We start from the raw sequence: 24,026 nt of genomic DNA, 5'->3' as shown, positions 1-24,026 counted from the left end.
TAAACGTGCATTAGAACATTCAACTAACATAGGTATGATGCTAAAGACCCATGCTACGCACCCCAGCGTGCCTATTTTCAAAACATGAAAATCTTGATGTCGCCAGCACATCCACATGCAGATACTACCGTCGTCTCAAAATTTCTACCTGCTTATGAAAAGCACACTTAGGGCTTCTAAAATATGGGCCCTGCTTACTAAGCCGCGCTAGAGGCACGTTAGTGTTTTTAGCACACGCTAACCATTAGCATGCGCTAAATGTGTAGGTGCCCACAATACTCCTCTGGGAGCATACCCAGTACTCGCTAATTTTCTGCATGCATTAAAAACGCTAGCACACCTTAGTAAACAGGGCCCTATATCTGTAAAATTTGTAGATATAAATATGTGTAGGCATTTTCCTGGAATAAATTTAAACGTGTAGCTACGTGCATGCTTTTACTTTGAAAATCCAGTTAAATCTGTGGAGAAAAATGTGTGGTCAGTTCCGAAATTATTCCTACGGAGAGACTGTGTCTGAGCAGATATTCTTCAGTATGTCTGTTATTTACCTGACTTGTATACATGGGATGTTAGCTTTCTCTAGATAGAGCCCACATTATGTCTTCTACGAAGAATGAGTCACCACTGTTTTAGAGTGTTAATTTGTTTTCCTTTTATTATATTTAGTGTTAATGGCACCATTGGAAATGGTCAGTCATTGTTTGTTTCCTTCTTTTCTCTCAGTTATTTCACCAACATCTACCCAGCTACCTTTGGAACAGCAGGATACCCTCCCTTACATTGCTCACAGGCATGTGTCAATTCTGATACAGAAGAAGGTTGCAGTGCCATATTGCCACCTACGCTGCAGAACAGAATATGCTTCCAACCCTTTAACAGTCTGCAGAACATTTTTTTTTAATCTCAGACATACCAGCGAGCCCACCTCTGACGGGTTTAATAATTGATGGTGACACAAATTAAATCTCCATGGGCTGCTCTGTTTCTAATAAATATTCAGCTGCTGAAAGAAGAAGAGGAAAAGTCTAAAGGCTGTGCTGCTCTGATTTGGTTCCACATTTATACCTCTACTTCATGGGCATCATAAATTACAGCTAGCTCCGAATTATTCTTTACTACAGCACTCATTCACTGTTTTTAAAATAGGGACACTCTGCTCTGATCCTTAAAGGCTGAAGTGGATCTGGTCACCAGGAATATGAAATAAATGAACTAACTGGGTTCTCACACCAGTGGTGTATAAACATATTGCATAAAAGTTCATTGGAGATATTTAAAAAAATCAGACATGGTTACTTATCTATTTCAAACCACACTTTGACAGATGGCATCTCAGGACACTGTGACCATTATATATAGGGTTTCAGGTAACTTCTACTTGGAAAATCAATTAATTCACTTACTTCTAAAGAAAACATTTCCAAAAGAAAGAGGATGAACATCAACCTCAAACAACTATTAACTATTTTGTCCTTTAGGAAAAAAAATTCCATCATCATTTCAAATCTCAAAAACATGAACATGTTTTCAAAATTTGGCTACATGGAGGTGTTTGAATTCTAAAAATTAATATTTAACAGAATTCATTTGGAAGGCATTTTTGAAAATCATTTGTCTGAAAATCCCCCTTCTTTTACCTGCTTCAAAGTCTTTTGGCATGGCTATGAGGTGGTATTTCCACAGATTTTTTTTACGTAGGGAGAGGAAAATAACACAAAAAGAAGGGCACATTTACATACTATTTGTAGGTGTAAATGTACAAAATATCAGCCTTTTCGTGGCATATAATAGCCTAGGTGCTATTTTGTAAGCGCACACATAAGTGCTCTAGCATGTAACCACATGGAGGGGTGAGCATGGGAGCAGCATTGGAGGGACATAGGCAGGGCTGGCACTTACGTGCACAATACATGTGTCTTTGTCACATTTAGGCAGCCACAGTTACGGCAGGTTTATGGCTGGTGTAACTGTGGGTGCCTAGATTTTAGGCGCACCGATGCTAGGTTATGCTAGCAATCTACAATGGAATCTGCCGTTACAGAATAGGCTCTCATTGCATGGCATCGGTTAGTGCATCAATCTGAAAACCAGGGGAACTGGGTTAAATTCCCACTGCAGCTCCTTGTGACTCTGAGCAACTCACTTAACACTCCACTGCCCCAGCTACAAATAAGTGCCTGAATATAACATGTAAACCACTTTGCTTTTAACCACAGAAAGGCTGTATGTCAAATGGTTTATGGTTAGCTTTATTTGATATACTGCCTTTCCTCGGAGGATAACAAAGCAGTTTACAATAAATCCCAACTCCATCCCACTTATACAATTGCCCAAAAGTGGGCATCAACATTTAGGCACCAAATACACACATTTATGACCCAAATACTGGCATATATGCATGAACATGTGCACCTAACTGCACAAATGTCAATATTCCAGCTACATGCTATTCTGTAACTGCATGCATATTATCAATAGTGCATACTTATATGCGTAACGTACACAGTACTGATACATCTCTGGAATCTGGATGCAAGCATTTACAGCAGCTCTAAAGCTGGCGTAAGTGCTGATGCCTACATGCATACAAATGTAAATACCAAATTATGCTAGTATTCTGTAGGTAGGCACCTATTTTCCTGTAATTAGACAACTTTGTATAAGTTGTTTATGTAAAAAAAAATGTGTGTTTACATCCATGCATTCAAAACTATACTAGTATTTTCTACAAGGCTTGGTGACAGCATAGCTTTATATAAAATACACATAGCACCAAAGGAGTCCACCTCCTCTATTTTTTCTAGTCCAATTTCTACCCCAGCTCCAGCTCTCACTTCTACTGATATGAGGCTTTACCTTTTTTTGTTCTGGAACTGCACCCTCCCTATACATCAGTGAAGCTCAAATTATTAACCCGGGAAAAGAGTTCAGTCATACCCATAAGCGTAAAGGAAATACAAGAGAAAAATACTATGCTGGGATTAGACAAATTTTTAAAATCAATTCCACACAGATAATCAATCTTATTGAAGAAAGCACTGTTCAAAATTATATTTATTAAATATATTTGTGTCAATATTCAAATGAATGTGGAGTTCATATTTTAATATGGAGGCCATTTGAATATTAAGTGGAGGAGTACCTAATGGTTAGTGCAGTAAGCTAAGATCCTGGGGAATTGGGTTCAATTCCCACTGCAGCTCCTTGTGACATTGGGCAGGTCATTGTCTCAAGTACAAAAAACACCTTAGATTGTGAGCCCTCTAGGGATAGAGAAGGGGACCTGCATATAGGACTCAATTCTATAAATGGCGCCCAAATTTGGGTGCCAAAAAAAATGCATGTAAAGTGCTATTCTATACATGGCACTCAAAGTTGGACACCGTTAATAAAATAGCGCTTGGTGCCTGGATCCACGGGTTTACACCAGCTGAACCCTGGTATACGTTCCTGTGTCTAATTTATGCACGAGTCTCCCGAATTCTATAATAATGCTGCAAATCCTAGAAATGTCCCTGACCTGTCCATGCCCCTCTCATGGCCATACTCCCTTTTTGGGTCTGCACAAAAACATTTACGCGCACATCTTTACATTGACTATAAAGATAAGCGCATACATTCTAATTATTGCTGATTAGCACCGATAATTGTTAGTGCCTAATTATCAGCACTAACTGGCTTGTTACACAATTAAATTGCATGCATAATTTTGAGCACTATATATGGAATCAGAGGGATAATGTTTACAGTGCTGTGTACGTCTAGTAGCAATATAATAATGATATATAGTAGAACAAACATTTATCAGCAGCTACTAAATGTATTAGTCCCATGTCAATTTTCGGCAGCAGTATGGGGGCAATTCGCTACCTGGGCATCTAAACTTAGGCGCTCAAGGGCAGGTGACAGGAACCTATGCTATAACAGAACATAGGTGCCTAGGTAATTTTACCACACTGCACCTTCATATAGACACTACACACACAGATTACACCAATTTTGTAAAAGAAACAACTGAATTTAGTTGCAAAAACCACAGAAAGGAGGAATATCAAGTCCCATTCCCTTCCCCTTTATAATGCTCCTCTATGTTTTGACTCAGTTGTAAACTTACCCCCTAAGGGAAAAGAATTCCTGCCTTCCTTCCATTTAGCCATTTGTGAGTGTATTCATATTATAGTTACCTTTCCCCATAAAATGAGAAGAACTCAGACAATCTCATCTGTTCATCATTCGTATTACTAAGCCTCAAACTACTGTTTTTGAGATTTTATAACACCCTCATGTTCATAAATGACTTTTACCTGCAAATTATAATCCTGAAGAATTTTCACGAGGGAGTCCCTTAAATTTGGTATTTCCATGCCTTCCTTAATTCGGTGGATTAGAAGAATGGGATCAACATGAGTTCCAATGTTGTTGAGCAAGCCAGTGATAAAAGCTGTGGGGGCATATAAAGACAGGTAAGTTTCACAGTGAACATCAGGTCAGGTCTAAACACCCTCATGATGATCTTTCTCTCCTTCCCGACATGTCAAAACACTGTCGTCAAAACATGCTTTTTCTTCCTTTTCATCCGTTTCTTTCTTTCTGAGCATGCTACCAAAATGCTCATCCACACTCTCATTACATACAGCCTGCATAGACAACTGCAATCTATTCCTCATGGGTCTCCCATGGAATCATCTTTCTCTACTGCAATATATTCAAAATATAGCTGTATGACTTATCTCCTTTCACTGCCACTCTTCAATACTTTTCTATCTCCAACATTTCCCCTTGTGAACTCCATTAATCTGTCAAGTCATTCTTATTTGTGCACTTTTCCTTCAATGCTAACTCCTGACTTGCTCGTTCAACCTTTTTGTACTGTTTGACCGGAACAGACTTCCAAAGATGATATATCATTCTTCCTTTCTGGCATAATTAGATCTAGACTAAAATCTCAAAATATTTTGATTCTGCTTTTATATCTTGACCACGTCTTTTCTCTTCTAGAATATCTTGCTTGTCATGCACGCCTGTCTTGACTAGACTATAAGCTCTACTAAGCGAGGACTGCCTGACCTATATTTGTCTGTACAGCATCGTGCATGCAGGTATCACTTTAGAAGTTATTAGTAGTTGAAGTAGTAGGAAAAACTCAAAAGGTTTTTTAACATTGTTCACTTCAAATATTTAACACACTAATGGTTTATCAGGGAGATTTGCTTATGTCATCTAGCATAACACTTTTGAATGTTTAAAATGCTTCATTTATTATATTTTTGAATTGTCTTTTCAATATGCTCCAGGTGATGTACAGGCAGACATATCCCTAATACTAACCAGGTAGACTTTATATTGCATTTTTTGCTGTCACTGCTCTGACTGTAATCAGAAGTGGGGACTGGCTTACACACTGAAAGGAAGGGAGACGTAAGAATCAAAAAAATCCTGCTGGACTCCATGTCCTTCAGCAGTTGGTTTGAATGGATAAGTTATGTCTTTCTGTTCGTTACCTGTTGATTTCCTACCATTGGCTTTTAACTTTATCCACTTATTTTCCAGTCTGTAGTTAGTATGTTTCTGTTCTTGCAAAACCTCAGTATACTGTGGGGTTGTTTTCTGCAGCATAAATCCATTTGGTAACCAGATCCTTCACTTCTGATCCCTCAAGGTCAGGAGCTATTGAGGAAATAGTATCCAGGAATGCTGAGGGATCCAACTTTCTCTCAGGCTGAATCTTGTTAAGAAGCAACTCCTCTCAAGGATAAATAAGCCAATGAGAGCGTTGCCAAATAAAGATTCACACAAGATAGACTTCAATTTCCTCAAATTTCAAGCTTGAGTTCTCCCAAACTGGTAGAAAATAAGATCCAACATGTGAACTGCTGAATGCGTTGAAGCACCAATAACATAAGTAAGGTCTAATGAGCTGACAGTATCAAAAAATCAACCGTAGCACCACTTTGACTAATATTTGAATGAATATTAAAAATCTCCTAACAGCAGTAGTTGAAAAGAGAGAAAATGTTTTTGATACTGAGGCTCCTATTTTAGAAGCACTATTCATGATTTACATGTATAAATACCAGCGTTTACATACTCATATTGGATACGCATATAAAACCCAATTTTAAAAAGCTGGTATTTACGTGTGAATCTGCACTACATGCAGACTGCAAGGAGGCAGGGCTTTGGGTGGATCCAAAATCTACATGTGTATTCCCCATCTCAGAAAAGGAATGCAAATGTATGTCCCGATATTTCAACGTTGGGATTTACGGCTGCTCCTCCAAATGTGTATGTTTATAAAAAGTGCTTGTTTGGGTCAGCTTTGTTGGAGGGCTTAAGGAATTCTCCCTCTTAATGTCTCATTGCTTATTTCTCCTTCTAAAATGATCATAAGGACTGTAGCTCTATTACCACATGTGTGTGATATGTGTAAGTTGTGAAAAAGCACTTTACATATATTAACTTACATGCGTATGTTGCTGAATTCCTCTGTTCACTCTTTGAAAGTGCATCTTTGTAAAATGTCTGTTGTCACTCTACACATAAAGTCCTACGTGTATTTTAGAAAAGGCTCTAAGAGGGCAGATCCTTTTCTAAAATACTACTGAAACTGTACATGTCCAAACCTGGATATATCAATTCTGATTTCTATACTATGTTTAAAAGTGAGGTTTCACACCTATTAGACCTGCAAATAAAAAATAAGCTCTCTGTGGTGCACTGTACGCAAACAGGAGACTTATTAACAAGATAAAGAGTGCCAAATTTCTCTGAGCAACTGACTGGAATTCCACCAACGGAAGGGAATTGTTAAAAACAAAAGCCCCCCCCCCCCCTTTACCTACTACTAAAGGTCATAACATAGTTTTAGAAATAAAGAAAAAAAATCAGTATACATTCAGGTATCAAATCCTGAAAAAGAAGGTTTTTGTTCCTAACTGACTATACACTACCTACTGGAATCAAAACAGAAACTGAAAAACAGGCGGTTGCAGGCATATTCGGAAAATTTCATTTATCCTATTCTGCTAGAAAAACCATGGGTTATATCATAATCCAGTAATAACCTAGATAATTTAGTCCAGAGCAGTGCTGTAGCTAGGACTGAAGGGGCCTAGGCAGAAAAATTAAGATGGGCCCCCTATAACATCATCTCTCCCAAAGTAGTGGAGATTGGGGAGAGGGGGAAGGAGGAGGAATTCCTTCAGAGCTCCAGTAAACAAACACATTCTAGACATATAGAAAACCTATCATAGTAATAGAAATAAAAACTGAAATGCGAGATATCAAAAAAGCACACTTCTAAGGCTGACATTTTCCAATTAATAAAGCCAAAGGGAAAATCCCCACTTTTTTCTACCTTTCTTGTCTGAGTAATTGCTTTGGTCCCTGTGGCGTAGTTACAGGTGGGCAATTCTTGGCTCTGGCCCACCCAGAGGCGGCATCCCATATCAACATCTATCCTCCTCTGTGGCATCCTGGCATCTGCTCGCCCATCAATGAACCCCGTCCCTCCCCGGTGTACCTTACAGGCGTTCCCGGCACCTGCAATGATTCATCATTGCTGCCTACGCTGGCCCTCTAGGCTTCTATTGGCTGGGTCCCACCTTCACTGATGACATTTCCTGCTTCCTGTCTGGTGGAACCTGGCCAATGGAAGCCTGCAGGGCCGGCGCAGGCAGTAATACGACTACTACTAATCATTTCTATAGCGTTACTAGGTGTACGTTTAAGTTAACTCTGGGCCCATCCAAAATACTGGGTTTGGCTATGCCACTATTTGGTCCCAGTGACTCTTTTCCAACTTTCTCTGTATCTTTTCCTTAACTCTCACCCTAGAGTCTCATGTCCTTATGACATTTATTCTCTATGTCCAACATCCATCTTTTCTCTGCATCCTTATCTGTACTGTTCAACATGTATCCTCTGTGTCTCTGTCCCTATCCTCCCCTCATATTTTATATCCTGATTTTTTTGCAAATACTTCTGACTGAACATAAATAACCTAAGCGTCAATGCTAAATTTACTAAGGATTCACTAAGAGAGGGTTCACTGAATTTTATATATTTGTATAAAGAGTGTTTTTATTACATTATTCCCCTATTCATACACAGGAGCTCTGTCAGTAATACTGTATTGTGTGTGTGAGAGAGAGAGAGAGATAAAGAGAGCGAGAGATGTGTCCATGATAAAATCCATTCCTAATTGATTCACTGCAATTGCCAATACTAGAATTTTTATTTTCACTGCCCCTATTTCTCTAGCTACTGCAACTACTGTTAAAGTCAAAAATATATACAGTACAGCCATGACACTTCAGGAGACAAATTTCCTCTGAAGGTGTATAAGCAACTCTCATCACTGGTATCTTCAGTTTCAGTGTAATTGACAAATTACCTATTCAAAGATATACATAATTCACACATAGCACTTACAGTGGTGGAAATAAGTATTTGATCCCTTGCTGATTTTGTAAGTTTGCCCACTGACAAAGACATGAGCAGCCCATAATTGAAGGGTAGGTTATTGGTAACCGTGAGAGATAGCACATCACAAATTAAATCCGGAAAATCACATTGTGGAAATTATATGAATTTATTTGCATTCTGCAGAGGGAAATAAGTATTTGATCCCCCACCAACCAGTAAGAGATCTGGCCCCTACAGACCAGGTAGATGCTCCAAATCAACTTGTTACCTGCATGACAGACAGCTGTCGGCAATGGTCACCTGTATGAAAGACACCTGTCCACAGACTCAGTGAATCAGTCAGACTCTAACCTCTACAAAATGGCCAAGAGCAAGGAGCTGTCTAAGGATGTCAGGGACAAGATCATACACCTGCACAAGGCTGGAATGGGCTACAAAACCATCAGTAAGACGCTGGGCGAGAAGGAGACAACTGTTGGTGCCATAGTAAGAAAATGGAAGAAGTACAAAATGACTGTCAATCGACAAAGATCTGGGGCTCCACGCAAAATCTCACCTCGTGGGGTATCCTTGATCATGAGGAAGGTTAGAAATCAGCCTACAACTACAAGGGGGGAACTTGTCAATGATCTCAAGGCAGCTGGGACCACTGTCACCACGAAAACCATTGGTAACACATTACGACATAACGGATTGCAATCCTGCAGTGCCCGCAAGGTCCCCCTGCTCCGGAAGGCACATGTGACGGCCCGTCTGAAGTTTGCCAGTGAACACCTGGATGATGCCGAGAGTGATTGGGAGAAGGTGCTGTGGTCAGATGAGACAAAAATTGAGCTCTTTGGCATGAACTCAACTCGCCGTGTTTGGAGGAAGAGAAATGCTGCCTATGACCCAAAGAACACCGTCCCCACTGTCAAGCATGGAGGTGGAAATGTTATGTTTTGGGGGTGTTTCTCTGCTAAGGGCACAGGACTACTTCACCGCATCAATGGGAGAATGGATGGGGCCATGTACCGTACAATTCTGAGTGACAACCTCCTTCCCTCCGCCAGGGCCTTAAAAATGGGTCGTGGCTGGGTCTTCCAGCACGACAATGACCCAAAACATACAGCCAAGGCAACAAAGGAGTGGCTCAGGAAGAAGCACATTAGGGTCATGGAGTGGCCTAGCCAGTCACCAGACCTTAATCCCATTGAAAACTTATGGAGGGAGCTGAAGCTGCGAGTTGCCAAGCGACAGCCCAGAACTCTTAATGATTTAGAGATGATCTGCAAAGAGGAGTGGACCAAAATTCCTCCTGACATGTGTGCAAACCTCATCATCAACTACAGAAGACGTCTGACCGCTGTGCTTGCCAACAAGGGTTTTGCCACCAAGTATTAGGTCTTGTTTGCCAGAGGGATTAAATACTTATTTCCCTCTGCAGAATGCAAATAAATTCATATACTTTCCACAATGTGATTTTCCGGATTTAATTTGTGATGTGCTATCTCTCACTGTTACCAATAACCTACCCTTCAATTATGGGCTGCTCATGTCTTTGTCAGTGGGCAAACTTACAAAATCAGCAAGGGATCAAATACTTATTTCCACCACTGTATGTATTGACAGCTAGACACTACAAAGTAATCTGAGTATCCAACTAATACTGTATAAACTTCTATGGTTCCCAAAGCAAATGTATGTGTTTAGTAGTGCAACTGGAATATTAAGTGGTAGCTCCTATTTCTCTTATTTGCAAATGGATGATTCACACTCTACTCATCTTCTTGCAAAAATTATGTTTTGAACAGAAAAACTTTGCTAATCATTCTTTATTATGCTTACGTGGTTTGTCAATGGAATATAAGATTAGGTCTTCCCATAGTTCTGCATCATCCTGTTCCTTGGCAAATTCAATAGCCTTATCCACATTGTGTAGTTCCTCCATTATCATCTGCAGGGCTCTGCGGCTGTTCCCCATTCTGCCTAATAGAGTAAATAAAAAATTGTAGAAATCATTTTTAAAAAGCTCCTAAAACCCCACAAAAAAAGAAAGTAATGACCCTCTATCCATGGAAAAGGTCTATTGCATGCAATGTTGTCTAAGAATAAAGTTCATAATTGACTTGTTTTTTGTTCTGTTTATCTAGGAGTCACAACATGAAACTCCAAAGCTCTAGACTCAGGAAACAATAAGAAATATTTTTTTCAGCAGGGAGGTGGCAGGTGCCAGGAATGGTAGCCAAAAGGCAGTGGTAAACAGAAACAAATGATAACAGAATTATCATTTTTTCTGTTCACCACTGCCTTTTAGCTACCAATTAGCCAACAGAATTTAAAAAAAGCATGAATTACGCACCAAGGATGGTAATGAAATAGTAGAATAAACTACATGAATGCCAGTTATAGCCCAAATAGTGTCAAATGATTACGCTGTACTTCCAAGAGGGCATCCAATAGCCTGAATGGAGTAATGGTTACAACCCTAAAGGGCAATGATGCAGCTGACAAGTTTATGTCAGACAAGGGGGAAGAAAGAACGGAAGTTGGGTTCCATATGGACGTACTACACAGACCATTCTGGTCTATCTGCCATCATGTATTGTGTTACAACAAACTAGCGTCTATATCAGAAGTTTACAATTATGGTCCTTGAGGACTACAAACAGCTTAATAACAACAAAAGCTCACAATATATCTATATACAGTGGGGGAAATAAGTATTTGATCCCTTGCTGATTTTGTAAGTTTGCCCACTGACAAAGACATGAGCAGCCCATAATTGAAGGGTAGGTTATTGGTAACAGTGAGAGATAGCACATCACAAATTAAATCCGGAAAATCACATTGTGGAAAGTATATGAATTTATTTGCATTCTGCAGAGGGAAATAAGTATTTGATCCCCCACCAACCAGTAAGAGATCTGGCCCCTACAGACCAGGTAGATGCTCCAAATCAACTCGTTACCTGCATGACAGACAGCTGTCGGCAATGGTCACCTGTATGAAAGACACCTGTCCACAGACTCAGTGAATCAGTCAGACTCTAACCTCTACAAAATGGCCAAGAGCAAGGAGCTGTCTAAGGATGTCAGGGACAAGATCATACACCTGCACAAGGCTGGAATGGGCTACAAAACCATCAGTAAGACGCTGGGCGAGAAGGAGACAACTGTTGGTGCCATAGTAAGAAAATGGAAGAAGTACAAAATGACTGTCAATCGACAAAGATCTGGGGCTCCACGCAAAATCTCACCTCGTGGGGTATCCTTGATCATGAGGAAGGTTAGAAATCAGCCTACAACTACAAGGGGGGAACTTGTCAATGATCTCAAGGCAGCTGGGACCACTGTCACCACGAAAACCATTGGTAACACATTACGACATAACGGATTGCAATCCTGCAGTGCCCGCAAGGTCCCCCTGCTCCGGAAGGCACATGTGACGGCCCGTCTGAAGTTTGCCAGTGAACACCTGGATGATGCCGAGAGTGATTGGGAGAAGGTGCTGTGGTCAGATGAGACAAAAATTGAGCTCTTTGGCATGAACTCAACTCGCCGTGTTTGGAGGAAGAGAAATGCTGCCTATGACCCAAAGAACACCGTCCCCACTGTCAAGCATGGAGGCGGAAATGTTATGTTTTGGGGGTGTTTCTCTGCTAAGGGCACAGGACTACTTCACCGCATCAATGGGAGAATGGATGGGGCCATGTACCGTACAATTCTGAGTGACAACCTCCTTCCCTCCGCCAGGGCCTTAAAAATGGGTCGTGGCTGGGTCTTCCAGCACGACAATGACCCAAAACATACAGCCAAGGCAACAAAGGAGTGGCTCAGGAAGAAGCACATTAGGGTCATGGAGTGGCCTAGCCAGTCACCAGACCTTAATCCCATTGAAAACTTATGGAGGGAGCTGAAGCTGCGAGTTGCCAAGCGACAGCCCAGAACTCTTAATGATTTAGAGATGATCTGCAAAGAGGAGTGGACCAAAATTCCTCCTGACATGTGTGCAAACCTCATCATCAACTACAGAAGACGTCTGACCGCTGTGCTTGCCAACAAGGGTTTTGCCACCAAGTATTAGGTCTTGTTTGCCAGAGGGATCAAATACTTATTTCCCTCTGCAGAATGCAAATAAATTCATATACTTTCCACAATGTGATTTTCCGGATTTAATTTGTGATGTGCTATCTCTCACTGTTACCAATAACCTACCCTTCAATTATGGGCTGCTCATGTCTTTGTCAGTGGGCAAACTTACAAAATCAGCAAGGGATCAAATACTTATTTCCCCCACTGTATGTGCACAGGTAAATCTGCATAGCTTTTTTACTCTGAAAATTAGATCCATTTCTATAGCCCTTTAGAAGATCTGCAAACTCTTGGCATAAATTGTTTCTAATTTTGCTTGGATTTAGTAATAGAAAGAAAAAACATGGATTGCTCAGCAATCAATCCTTTCAGAAATTAAGTTGAGGTACCTGCAAAATATTTTAAGAATGACTAGAGTTAAAGTCGACTCAAATAAAAAAGAAAACAATGTCAGTGGTTAAAAAAAATCTGTGCTATGCTCTTCTGGAGGTATTAAACTCTCAGACATGAAAATCATATTCTTCACTGTTAAGCTCAGGATGGGGAAAACAGTAACGCTATGCCGTTCATTTCTGTATACAGCACAAAAGCAATTCATTATAAACTTTCAGGGGAACATGCTTTATATCTACTACTAAGAGCAAAGACTTGTGCTTCAGGGATGTCTCTGCAGAAAAGCTACTTGGTTGAACAAATACCTATTAAATTGTCCTGTAAGAGATATTTCTGCAGTTAAGGGGAATTATGGTGACACACTGAGCTGGTGGTACAGCACCGTGGAAAAATAATAAGAGAATGGAACACAGATTTTAGTTTGATTGCCCCACTCACCATTCATTATATCACTTATAGCAAATCACAGAAGGTCTCTAGAAACTTTTGGCTAGGACATGAATTCATGAAGGTTATGAAATAGGAATGTGGGCACACAGAATGGTACACAGCCTAGCGTGAGCAAATTGTATCATGCTTATTCAATGCTAGATCTATGATAAATAATACATAAATAAATAGAAACGCTCAACTTGGTTGTTTGTTGGAGCTTTGTAAGATGCAATGGGTAACACCAAAGTAGTCTGAACATAATTGTGCTTTAAATGAGATTGACCTTTAAGACAATAACTATATATATATTTGTTATGTTTGTTTTATTTTTAAATGTATGTATGTATGTGATCCACTTTGAACTTTTGAATTAGCAGAAGATACATTTTTAATAAATGATACGAAATGAAAAAGTGGCTGAATTAGCACAAGCCTGAAAACTTCCAGTGTCATCATCACGGTGTTGACGCTTCAACAAACGTTACTATACAAATATAATTTTTCTGTCATTTTGTTAGGAAACTAAGTAAATATTTCATGAATCTCTGTTTTTGCAGTAACAGTATACACCGTATCAAAGCAATTATGGAAATGTTAATGACAAAATCCGTCTGCCTCTACACAGGTTGCAGCTGCACCCATGAGAATTCAAGATCATTTTCAAACGAAAATTCTTCACAGAGTTTCTGTTTAAAAATCTGATTGGTGCAAAACAGGAGTACACAAAACTGAAGCAGGTGCAAAATTATGTGCCTGAAATGATGTGCAGGGAGAGATGTTGTCTTACAGGATAATTTTCTTTCTTTTAGTCCTACCAGATCAGACCAGAATCAATGGGGAAAGAGAAACAAAGTAGTTCTGTGTGATTCACCCCTTAAGGGTACTGTGCATCCAGAGTGCTCAGTATTTCGAATGACCAAACTTCTGGTCAAATGTATTCATCCATTACCTTTACTAAGAAGGTACTGCTGTACACTACTGGCAGACAGTTCTCCAAATGGATCAGGAGGTGCCTGAAAATCCACTGTAAAACAAAAGTACTTTGAATTGAGAAATGATAAGAAAACAGGAGAACAATTCATAGTGAAGCATGATCGTTAATATTTAAGTAGAGTGGGTGTCTGGACTGGGCTGCTAGTTCTACAAGAAAGGAAATTATCAGGTAAGACATAATTTTCCCTTCCTTAGCATCTATACCAGACCAGTCCAGTGGGATGTACAAAGCAGTCCTCAACATGGATAGGGAAAAAGAATTACCCAAAGAGTCTGTATTAGAAACTCATGTATGTGGCTTATAGAACTTTCGAACTACAGAAGGATGAAGAACAAATACATGGGATGATATTGCAATTAGCCAATGCAAACTGTAGATTCTTTTTTTTTTTAATTTGTACCCCGCGCTTTCCCACTCATGGCAGGCTCAATGCGGCTTAGGTACTTGTTTGTACCTGGGGCAATGGAGGGTTAAGTGACTTGCCCAGAGTCACAAGGAGCTGCCTGTGCCTGCAGTGGGAATCGAACCCAGTTCCTCAGGACCAAAGTCCACCACTCTAACCACTAGGCCACTCCTCCACTTCTTAAGTCCAGACACCTCCAGGTCCAGGATGTTCATATCCAGATAACATGCATCGTAAAATTGATACAGTTTCTCTTGTAGAGGGATCTGTACACCTTGGAGTGACGGATGCTCATTCCCCCAACACTGGCTCCTTGTTGTAACTCCCTAGGTGAGAATTCTTAGTCTTGCTTGGCATAGGCAGTCGGTGACTCATCTGTTTGGGGAGGCTAAAGTGGGTGGGGATAGGGTGAGGTGATGGGGCGGAGCTAGGATGGGGTATGTGGCAAAGTGCAATGGAATGGAGAAAATTAAAATCTGTGGGGGTGGGGGGAATGCTTGTGTCAGCAGTAAAAGAACAGTGGGACACTTTTGAACACAGTAAGGAAGAAGTCGTACACTTTGTAGCTCTGGTGCAGCTGTTATCAGCTTATAACGGCTGGGACCTGCCCTACCGTACACTCACTGTGGGGACTGACCACTTCCTTGGCCTCCTTAACTCAAACTTTCATTAGAACCTGGTGAAATTGACTGCCAAAGATTTATGGTCACTACTAGTAAATTACAGCTTCAAGGCTTGACATCATCAAGTTTATGTCCAGGAACTTAAAATATATTCTCTCATTCATTAGTCCATAACAATGGCAACTCATGTAGTTGGAACAGTCTTCCATTGTATTAAGTGATACCAAGAATTCTTCTAAGTTGACCTCTTTCCAGCATGTCCATTGACCTTGTGATGGTAACAGGGAGCACATGTTGGACCATCATCCATCTTCAAGGCAAGAGAGTGTGCTTCCTATTTGTTCACATATTTGAGAGGACTGTAGCAGGATTGTGGGGCCTAGGTGATTTTATCTGAACTACAGTGAATTCTGCTCTGATTACAAGGTGGATCATTAAACTCTTGCAAAAAATGCCATCATGTTGTCGACTAGCCTAGCTACTTCCATACTCAGTCAGATGCCTCAGGAAACAAAATGAACTGAGAAGACATTTTATTTCATTCTTTTTTTTTTTTTTTAAGAAAACTTTACACTGTTCACAGGGAAGGACCTTTGCAGTAGGTCTGAACATCATTGCTCCCCAAAATCTTACTCCACACCAAATATCAGTAGGAAAGGTGAAATGGAGCCTTAGGGCAGAAATTCTAATGGATATACTGTGTTACTATAGCATTAGCCCTACTAGAATAAAAGGGTAAAACCTATTGAAAACAGAACTGAAACCTGACCAGGAAGAAATCCTATCCAGAAGAATAAATCAGCTATCAAAACTATTATCCAACTAGGAAAGTCAGTCTGAAGACAATGGCAAAACTACCCTGAAACAGGGGCAATAGAAGTAATAAAAAAGTTTTCAAAACGGAGAATAAACGGGAAGCAAAGAGAATCTCCTGAGAAGTCTTTCCTATGAAGGGACTATGAACATGACTTATAGCACTAAGGATTTGCATGGCTTAAGACCCTAACAATCACCATCTTAGAAGATGTAGGACCAATAACCTATGAACTTTCTGCTGAGGGGCCCGAAAATCTAGGAACAGCTGAGGAGCCAGGATCCTTCTAAATTATGTAGGAAGTTCTTCCTATTAGAAGAGAAACAGGAGAGACATTAGTAGCTGAAAAACAATTAACCAAAGTCTCTAGTATGAAAAACAGTAACCTTCCACAAATAGCTGAAGTGTGACAAGAACCTGTCACGACAGAAATTTTCTACAGAAAGTTATTCGCTGCAGAAGACAAACAGGGAAAAATAATACTGAATACTGCCATGAAAACATGCATCATAGAAGTTATTGATTCTATTCAAAGAAATTAAGCAGCCAATGAAGGAGAATTTATACAGAACTTACAGCTCCCAGCCTACATTCAATGGAAGACAAGGGAAGACCCAAACTTCTATCTATCTATCTATCTATCTATCTATCTATCTATCTATCTATCTATCTATCTATCTATCTATCTATCTATCTATCTATCTATATTCTGCCACTGGGAGGTCTCCAGGCTCTTACATTTATTTATTTTTCATAGGGTGAAAACAAAGCAGAGCTGACCGGAGAAGCAAAACCTAGAAGTGAGCTAGTACCCAAAATGTAGCAAAAGAGCACCCCCTTCCCACCAAATCATCTTCTTACTGGAAGGTGAGAGTGGGGGGGGGGGGGGGGGGAAAGAATTGCTTGCAGAGATTTTCTAGGACAATTTACTCCCCAAACTGCATGGTACTGGTGACCAGTGGCAATAAGACTGAGAATGGCGAGACAGACTCAGTGGGCTCTAAGCAAATCCCAGAAACAGCATCCAAGCTGGCACCTCCATACTTGCTCGGTTTTCAACACTGAAGAAAAGACATCTTGACCAGACTTATGGTAAAACCCCTGCTAGGGGATAGGAGAACACAGAGGAATGGATTTGGAAGTCCAATAAACCATCATAGCTTTCTCTTCACGAACCAGCCCTTTTCCTTCATGATGAGAAAGAAAAAAAGAAAGGGGTAGGGAACTCAGATCTGAGTTACACCCCTGCTCCAAACAAACTTTTTTAAATCCTTAAACAGCTCAAACCTTTTAGAAAGGTACGTCCTCTGCTCAACAAAACCCAGCTGCCAATTGGGCTGGCTGCATAGTTGTCTGTGACCATCTGCTGAAGACAGAGAAATACTGAGCATTCTAAGGCTGCATGGTGCCCCTAAAGGGTGAATCATATAGAACTACTTTGTTTCTATGTCTCCATCTGCTGGTCTATGGACATTACTCACTGGTTCACGTTATTCACTGCCCGCACATGTATACATCACTTATTAAGGGCTTAGACTGTATTTTAGGATTCCTTTCTGTTCCTCACACCGATTCTTTTTCCTGTGCCTTAATAGCTGTTGTAGCTGTTGTCCTACTTTGTTGTAGTTATCCTTTTTTCATTATCGGTCTGCATGATTCCATAGTTTCATCATCAGTAGTCCATAACCGTAGTCATTTCTGCACACTATTTCACTTCAATGTCAGCAACATTGACCAGTTATATATTGGCAGAACTTTTTCACTTCACTCCCCTCTATTTCGCACACTCTTTCATCCAAACGTTTTTTTCTTATTTTCAGTGTACCATGATACTGGTCTTTACCACCCATCATGCTCCTTTTGTTATTCACTTTTACCACAATCTACACTATGGACTATTTTTCTTTAAGCACCTTTCTTTCACAGTTTTTTTCAATAGTAACGATATTATTGCATATCAATGGATACACATCTGCCGAAGTTTTTCATACTGTCTTTTCATTCACATCTAGCTCTGTTATATCACATTGATATTTTTTCATATATAGACCAGGCTTCACAACTATTGATAGAGTACTAGCAGATACTGGATCTTTCAACATTTCCATATAAGCTGTAGAAGGTCAGTACTTAGTTTTATTCTGACTTTTATACCCCATGGAAGTTAAGCATTTCTGGTCCCTTAATTTATTATCAGAGTTTTCAGTCTTCTAGTTTTTTTTTTAGTTTTATATACATTTACATGGTGTATAGTCTATACTTCTGTTACTTTCTGCAACATTGATGTTTGTTCACATCATTAATGTCCTGCATTGCATTATCTTTATATTCGATTTCTACTCATTTTGATATTAAGTTCGTTCCATTGTACATATTTAACCTATCCAGCAGCTTTTGCATCATCTCATATAAACATATGTATCTTTTATCATACTTTTATACTTATTTTATGCCATCATGCTCTTTTATATGTATCACTGATTTTTCCATATATTATTAATATGACTTTTAATATATCATTATTATTTTATGCTATTATTTTTAATTAGAAATTTATGCATATGTATATTCATTGTTTTGGACTCCTGAGGCAGGCCTGTGGCCAAAACATAGTACTGTGTCAAACCTTCGATCAATAAAAGCAACTTGAGAAGCTTTAGATCGTTGGTCCCTATTTCTTGAGTTCATGGTCAATTTCCCACTGTCTGTCTCTTCTTGGGTACCTGTCGTGGGAATTCAGCATTCTTCCACCTTGGTGGATTTCATTTTTTGAGTAAGCATATAAAAGCCAACATTTCAGTGGGTTAGAGAAGATAACAGATACACCAGCTGCAAAGCACAATGTTGTATGCACATGGGATCATTGAATCTCTACTTACTTAAGAGAAATACAGTCTCTTCCACAAAGTTTCGCTGCTGACAGATCTCTAGAGCCTTAATAAAAGGAAAATTGTGTGTGGATTAGTTTATTGCTTTCACTTCTTTTATAGTCAGTGCAACAGTATAAAAACAATAAGGTGAATTTACAGCCAGTCCTTATCTGGATATCTTTATGCAGATATTATATAAGATATCCATGTACTTCTAAACCAATGAATATAGATGCATAAAGATATAACGATACATTGCTCATATATCCAAGAGAATGGAATCAAAACAACTTAGCTGTGCTTAAGTGGCAAATCCAATAGATGGGAAGTAAGGCTAGTGCTGGGCAGACTTCTAGGGTCTGTGTCCCAATCATGGCTAGATAGATATGGATGGATTGAAGCAAGCTTTAACGTCAACTCCAGTAACTGAAAATTAAGCCGGTGCCCTGAAAATTGCAAGGACAACTCATGATCAAGTATTCATATGTTATGATATACTAGGAATTTATCTTGTAGGGCAGACTGGATGGGCCATGTAGGTTTTTATCTGCCATCATCTATTATGTTACTATGATATATGAGTTATTCATATATCTAATGATTTAGATAAAGAATTTGTATATCTTTTGGCTTCCAACTTCAGTGTTCAGAGTTATATGGATAGGTTGTTCAGATAGTGGCTGAATAGCGCCACTGTCTGGTTGACTTTTGGCCCTGCCTCTAGAATGCATAGGCTTCTTCTATAGTTAGATGGATACATTTTGGCTGCAGTCAATTTATATAGACAAACCTTATCCATGTGCCGGCCCAGCATTTTTAAGCATTTATGCTTTCAGCACGCAATGCTGACACCAGAAGTGCTTCTGAATATCGATCAGAATATACATTTCTGAAGCTGATTACTTAAAATAAATATTCATTTCCTTGCATCATTTTAATATACATACTCATATCACCATCTACTCAGTTTAGGCACCCTATAATAAAGAAGCACAAAGAGATTTTTTTTTTTTGGTTTAAATTAATTCTAGTTACTTTTCAGCTTAATGACCCAATCCTTAATTAAGCATTAAAACTTGCTGACAATCTTGGAAAAACGCTGACTATATCGACTGGAAAAAAGGAGGGTGCAGGGGTGGAATAGGTTATAAAGGTCAAGCAACAGGCTTCAATAAAGATGAGCTACTGATCTTGGCTTCTGTATGTCATCTAATTTAATTACAAGAAGTGCTTTTTTGGCTCCTCTATCTCAAACTAGTGAAAGATGTATTTCTCTTGATCTAACAGATGAGTACATTTATCATAAGTTCTCCTATTTCAGTATGCAGCAGTCATTTCCAGAACTTTTGATAGAGAAAGATTCTCAGTCCTGAAGGCACACGGGTGGCATACTAAACCACTGGTAAGTAAGAGGATGTCTGCATTTGTTTCTTCTTATCTCTTCCTCCACCCCCGCCCCCCCCCCCCCCCCTAATTCTTTTTCTTCCCTGCAGCCTCTCTCCCTTTTCACCCTGGTCAGAGAAAATGGAACCTGTCTCTGCCACCTTCAACACCTCTACTAACAGAAAGTGGTCTCACTTGTGAGGTTTTCATTCTTGGAACTTAGATGTTGATACTACTCGTTTATAGCGTATGATGTGTGTGCGATCGGTATGGTCAAACCTATGAGTAAAACTGAAGCTTAGCATGTTTTCCATTTAGAAAATGTAATACATGCTGTTATTTCTGGGTGTATTTATCCCTCCCAATAAGGTGGCCCACCCACCAATACCTAGGAGTAAATAAATCACCTAAGGCTGCATCAGTTAGATAAGAAATTAGATACTTTATTTTCTTTACTCACCAAGTACAATTGACAATTGCTTTTGGGAGACCAGCTGCCCATACAAAAGCATTGGCTGGCCAGATTATCCAATGAAGTAGGAAGTACACTCATTTTTATATGTCCATTCAGGATACAGGTAATATGACAGTAATTACACCTTAATGGATCTATGGTAATATTGTGGTCAATACCTTAGTGGCTATATATGGTAACATAACAGTTAATATTTCTTAGAATTCTACTGTACGTGCTTGGCTGTTTTTAGCATTACTTAGAAAGCTTGGTCATCTCCCTGTGAGACCACTCAGTTCTGCATTCTGACCATATCTTCTTGGGTGTAACTGACTCTGCCCTGTTGGTAGGCCGCACCATCCTGTTATTGAGGTTTTTGCACCCCAGCCCCTTCCTCATTTTGCCGCATGAGGGTGTCACAACAGCTCATGAGTTCCACTGTTACTCTAGAGTTCAAATTAGAGGTACAGGCCTGTAAGCTTCTCTATCATTTTTAGATCCTGAACCAAAGTCAGGCCTTGAACCAAAGCTCATGGCTGTAATGATAATAGACAATGTAGAATTCTGGAAAGCATACAAAATATGACAGTGCACACGGGTAAGCTACAAGTGCCCAATACAAAAATTTCCAGACTGTTGCTCCTTTGAAACCCATAAAGCTATCATGAGTTTTTTTCTCACTGAATATCTAAGTGTGGGAGGTTATTGAGGGGGGAGGGGAATAATTTATAAATAAGTGAACCCTATATTCAGCCAGAGGTTGCTGGATAAAGTTAAGAGGACAACATTGTCCAATGAACATTATCTGGATATTCAACTTGAATACATTCATGCTGAATATTTGGGCTGCAGGTGTCTAGTTAACTTTAGGACAGCTGTTTAAACCAAACAGACTTATCCATGTAACTCTCTCTTGCAGCATTGAATATGAGTGCTGACTAAAGTTAACCTATGCCCTGGGGTTGCTCCTAGCACTGCCTCTTTTTATTAGAGAGGGAGAGGAGAATCTAAAGATTTATGCAGTTCTCAATGTTAGTCAGACAAACCTTTTTAATATGATCCTGAATATCACCTTTTCTCACCAATTCCAACTTTCTGTGTACATGCACACCCCCACACTGGCACAGTATTATTACAAAGATCAATATTGTAATTGTCTTTCTCCATGGCGATATCACATTGCTATACATATCTATGTTGGAGTTTGGCTGGTCCTTTGACCTTCACTTGTTAACTGATTATTTTAATACCGACATCTTTCAGAAATATGCCACTAGTAGCAATCACCACTTATTATTATCTGTTCCCAAAGTGATGCCATAACACTTTGAATATCTGCACTGATGCATTCATGACCTCTTCTACATAAGACTCTCCCAGTTAACCAGTGTTTGTCTTCATATCAATACGTTTTCATGATGAACAGTCATATTTATACCCAAACACTAGGGGATTTATTACCTACTTTTTTCTTACTTTATACATATAGATAAGTTTTAAACCTCACATTTCTGAAAACTCCAAAAAATTATTTGAAAGCTTGTTACAGATTATTAACCATAGCTTTATACTTTCTAGTGTTCTGATCACCTGGTCCACTGTAAGGAGGATCACAGAGGTATAAAATAGATGCTCTCCGCTACACTGTTTCCTTTTCATCTATCCTGTTACATTATTGGAGTTACTTACTTGCTATTGATTGCAATATATCAAATAAAGGACCATAAACATAAATATAAATGGTAGGAACAGGCTTTGAAATTTTGCTGTCACACACATCTGGAGGTGAGCACTGCACTACAGGGATCTCCAAGCAGATAAGCTTTTCTTGCTTCTTTCTGAATACTTCACTGCTTGACTGTGGTTTGCTTTACTGTTTCTGCTACTTATTTCTGCCTGTCTTCATCTGGCATATATTGCTTTAATTGTTTGTTTCTTTGCTGGCTGGATATACACCTGGGGGTCGATATTCAGCATGGTTTAAGCGGGCAGGAAAGACTCCTGCCTGTTTAAACCCCGCTGAATGGGCCAGCCACTGATATAGCAGCACATAACTAGGCAGAATGGTTGAATATCAGCTCTAACTGCTCTAATCTGAGCAGTGGAGGAACAGTCTGAGGGCAAAGCCAGGGAGGAACTGGTACTTATGTGGGCACGGAGCAAATTCAGTGCTGGTACCCACAAGGCTAAGCCTAAAAGACAGTCCTATCTTTCACCACTTACTTATGAGGTGGTGGGGGTTTGGAGATCAGAAGCAGGGGGTAGCAGGGGGGCGATCACAACTGAGGGGAGGGGTCAGAATGAAGGTAGGAAGACATGCACATAAATATTGCCATACTGTGAAAGACCAAAGGTCCATCAAGCCCAACATCCTGTTTCCAACAGTGGCCAATCCAGGTCACAAATACCTGGCAAGGTCCCAAAAAAGTACAAAACATTTTATACTGCTTATCCCAGAAATAGTGGATTTTCCCCAAGTCTATTTAATAACGGTCTAAAGACTTTTCCTTTAGGAAGGCGTCCAAACCTTTTTTAAACTTTGCTAAGCTAACCGTCTTTACCACATTCTCTGGCAAATAATTCCAGAGTTTAATTACAAGATCAGTGAAGAAAAATTTTCTCCGATTCGTTTTAAATGTATTACATTGTAGCTTCATCACATGCCCCCTAGTCCTAGTATTTTTAGAAAGCTTGAACAGACACTTGACATCTACTCGTTCAACTCCACTCATTATTTTATAGACCTTTATCATATCTCCCCTCAGCCGCCTTTTCTCCAAGCTGAAGAGCCTTAGCCACTTTAGCCTTTCCTCATAGGGAAGTTGTCCCAGCCCCTTTATCATTTTCGTCGCCCTTCTCTGCAACTTTTCTAATTATGTATCTTCCTAAGAAACATAATCAAAAAACTTCATTTACTTTTGCAAATGCACTTGTGTTGTTGCTTTTTATTTTATTTATATTTGTACCCCGCGCTTTCCCACTCATGGCAGGCTCAATGCGGCTTACATGGGGCAATAGAGGGTTAAGTGACTTGCCCAGAGTCACAAGGAGCTGCCTGTGCCTGAAGTGGGAATCAAACTCATTTCCTCAGTTCCCCAGGACCAAAGTCCAACACCCTAACCACTAGGCCACTCCTCCAATTGATCTTTGTCTAACT

At 39.7% G+C, this 24,026-nt stretch overlaps 1 protein-coding gene across 1 annotated transcript in view; it reads right to left on the bottom strand.

The window, feature by feature from the left end:
* Positions 1 to 24,026, bottom strand: part of VPS41 (VPS41 subunit of HOPS complex) — a 449,214-nt gene that overhangs the window by 50,721 nt on the left and 374,467 nt on the right. Inside the window, exons 23-25 of the mRNA XM_030203975.1 lie at positions 19,042 to 19,096; positions 10,258 to 10,398; positions 4,308 to 4,444 (exon numbers count right to left, since the gene is read on the bottom strand). Coding sequence (XP_030059835.1) covers positions 4,308 to 4,444; positions 10,258 to 10,398; positions 19,042 to 19,096 — 333 coding nt within the window. The remainder of the gene's footprint in view (positions 1 to 4,307; positions 4,445 to 10,257; positions 10,399 to 19,041; positions 19,097 to 24,026) is intronic.

This window comes from Microcaecilia unicolor, chromosome 1 (assembly GCF_901765095.1).
Source record: "Microcaecilia unicolor chromosome 1, aMicUni1.1, whole genome shotgun sequence".
In the NCBI taxonomy this organism is placed as follows: domain Eukaryota; kingdom Metazoa; phylum Chordata; class Amphibia; order Gymnophiona; family Siphonopidae; genus Microcaecilia; species Microcaecilia unicolor.
The sequence above is the reverse complement of the archived record's forward strand: the minus strand, read 5'-3'. Positions and strand labels throughout refer to the sequence as shown.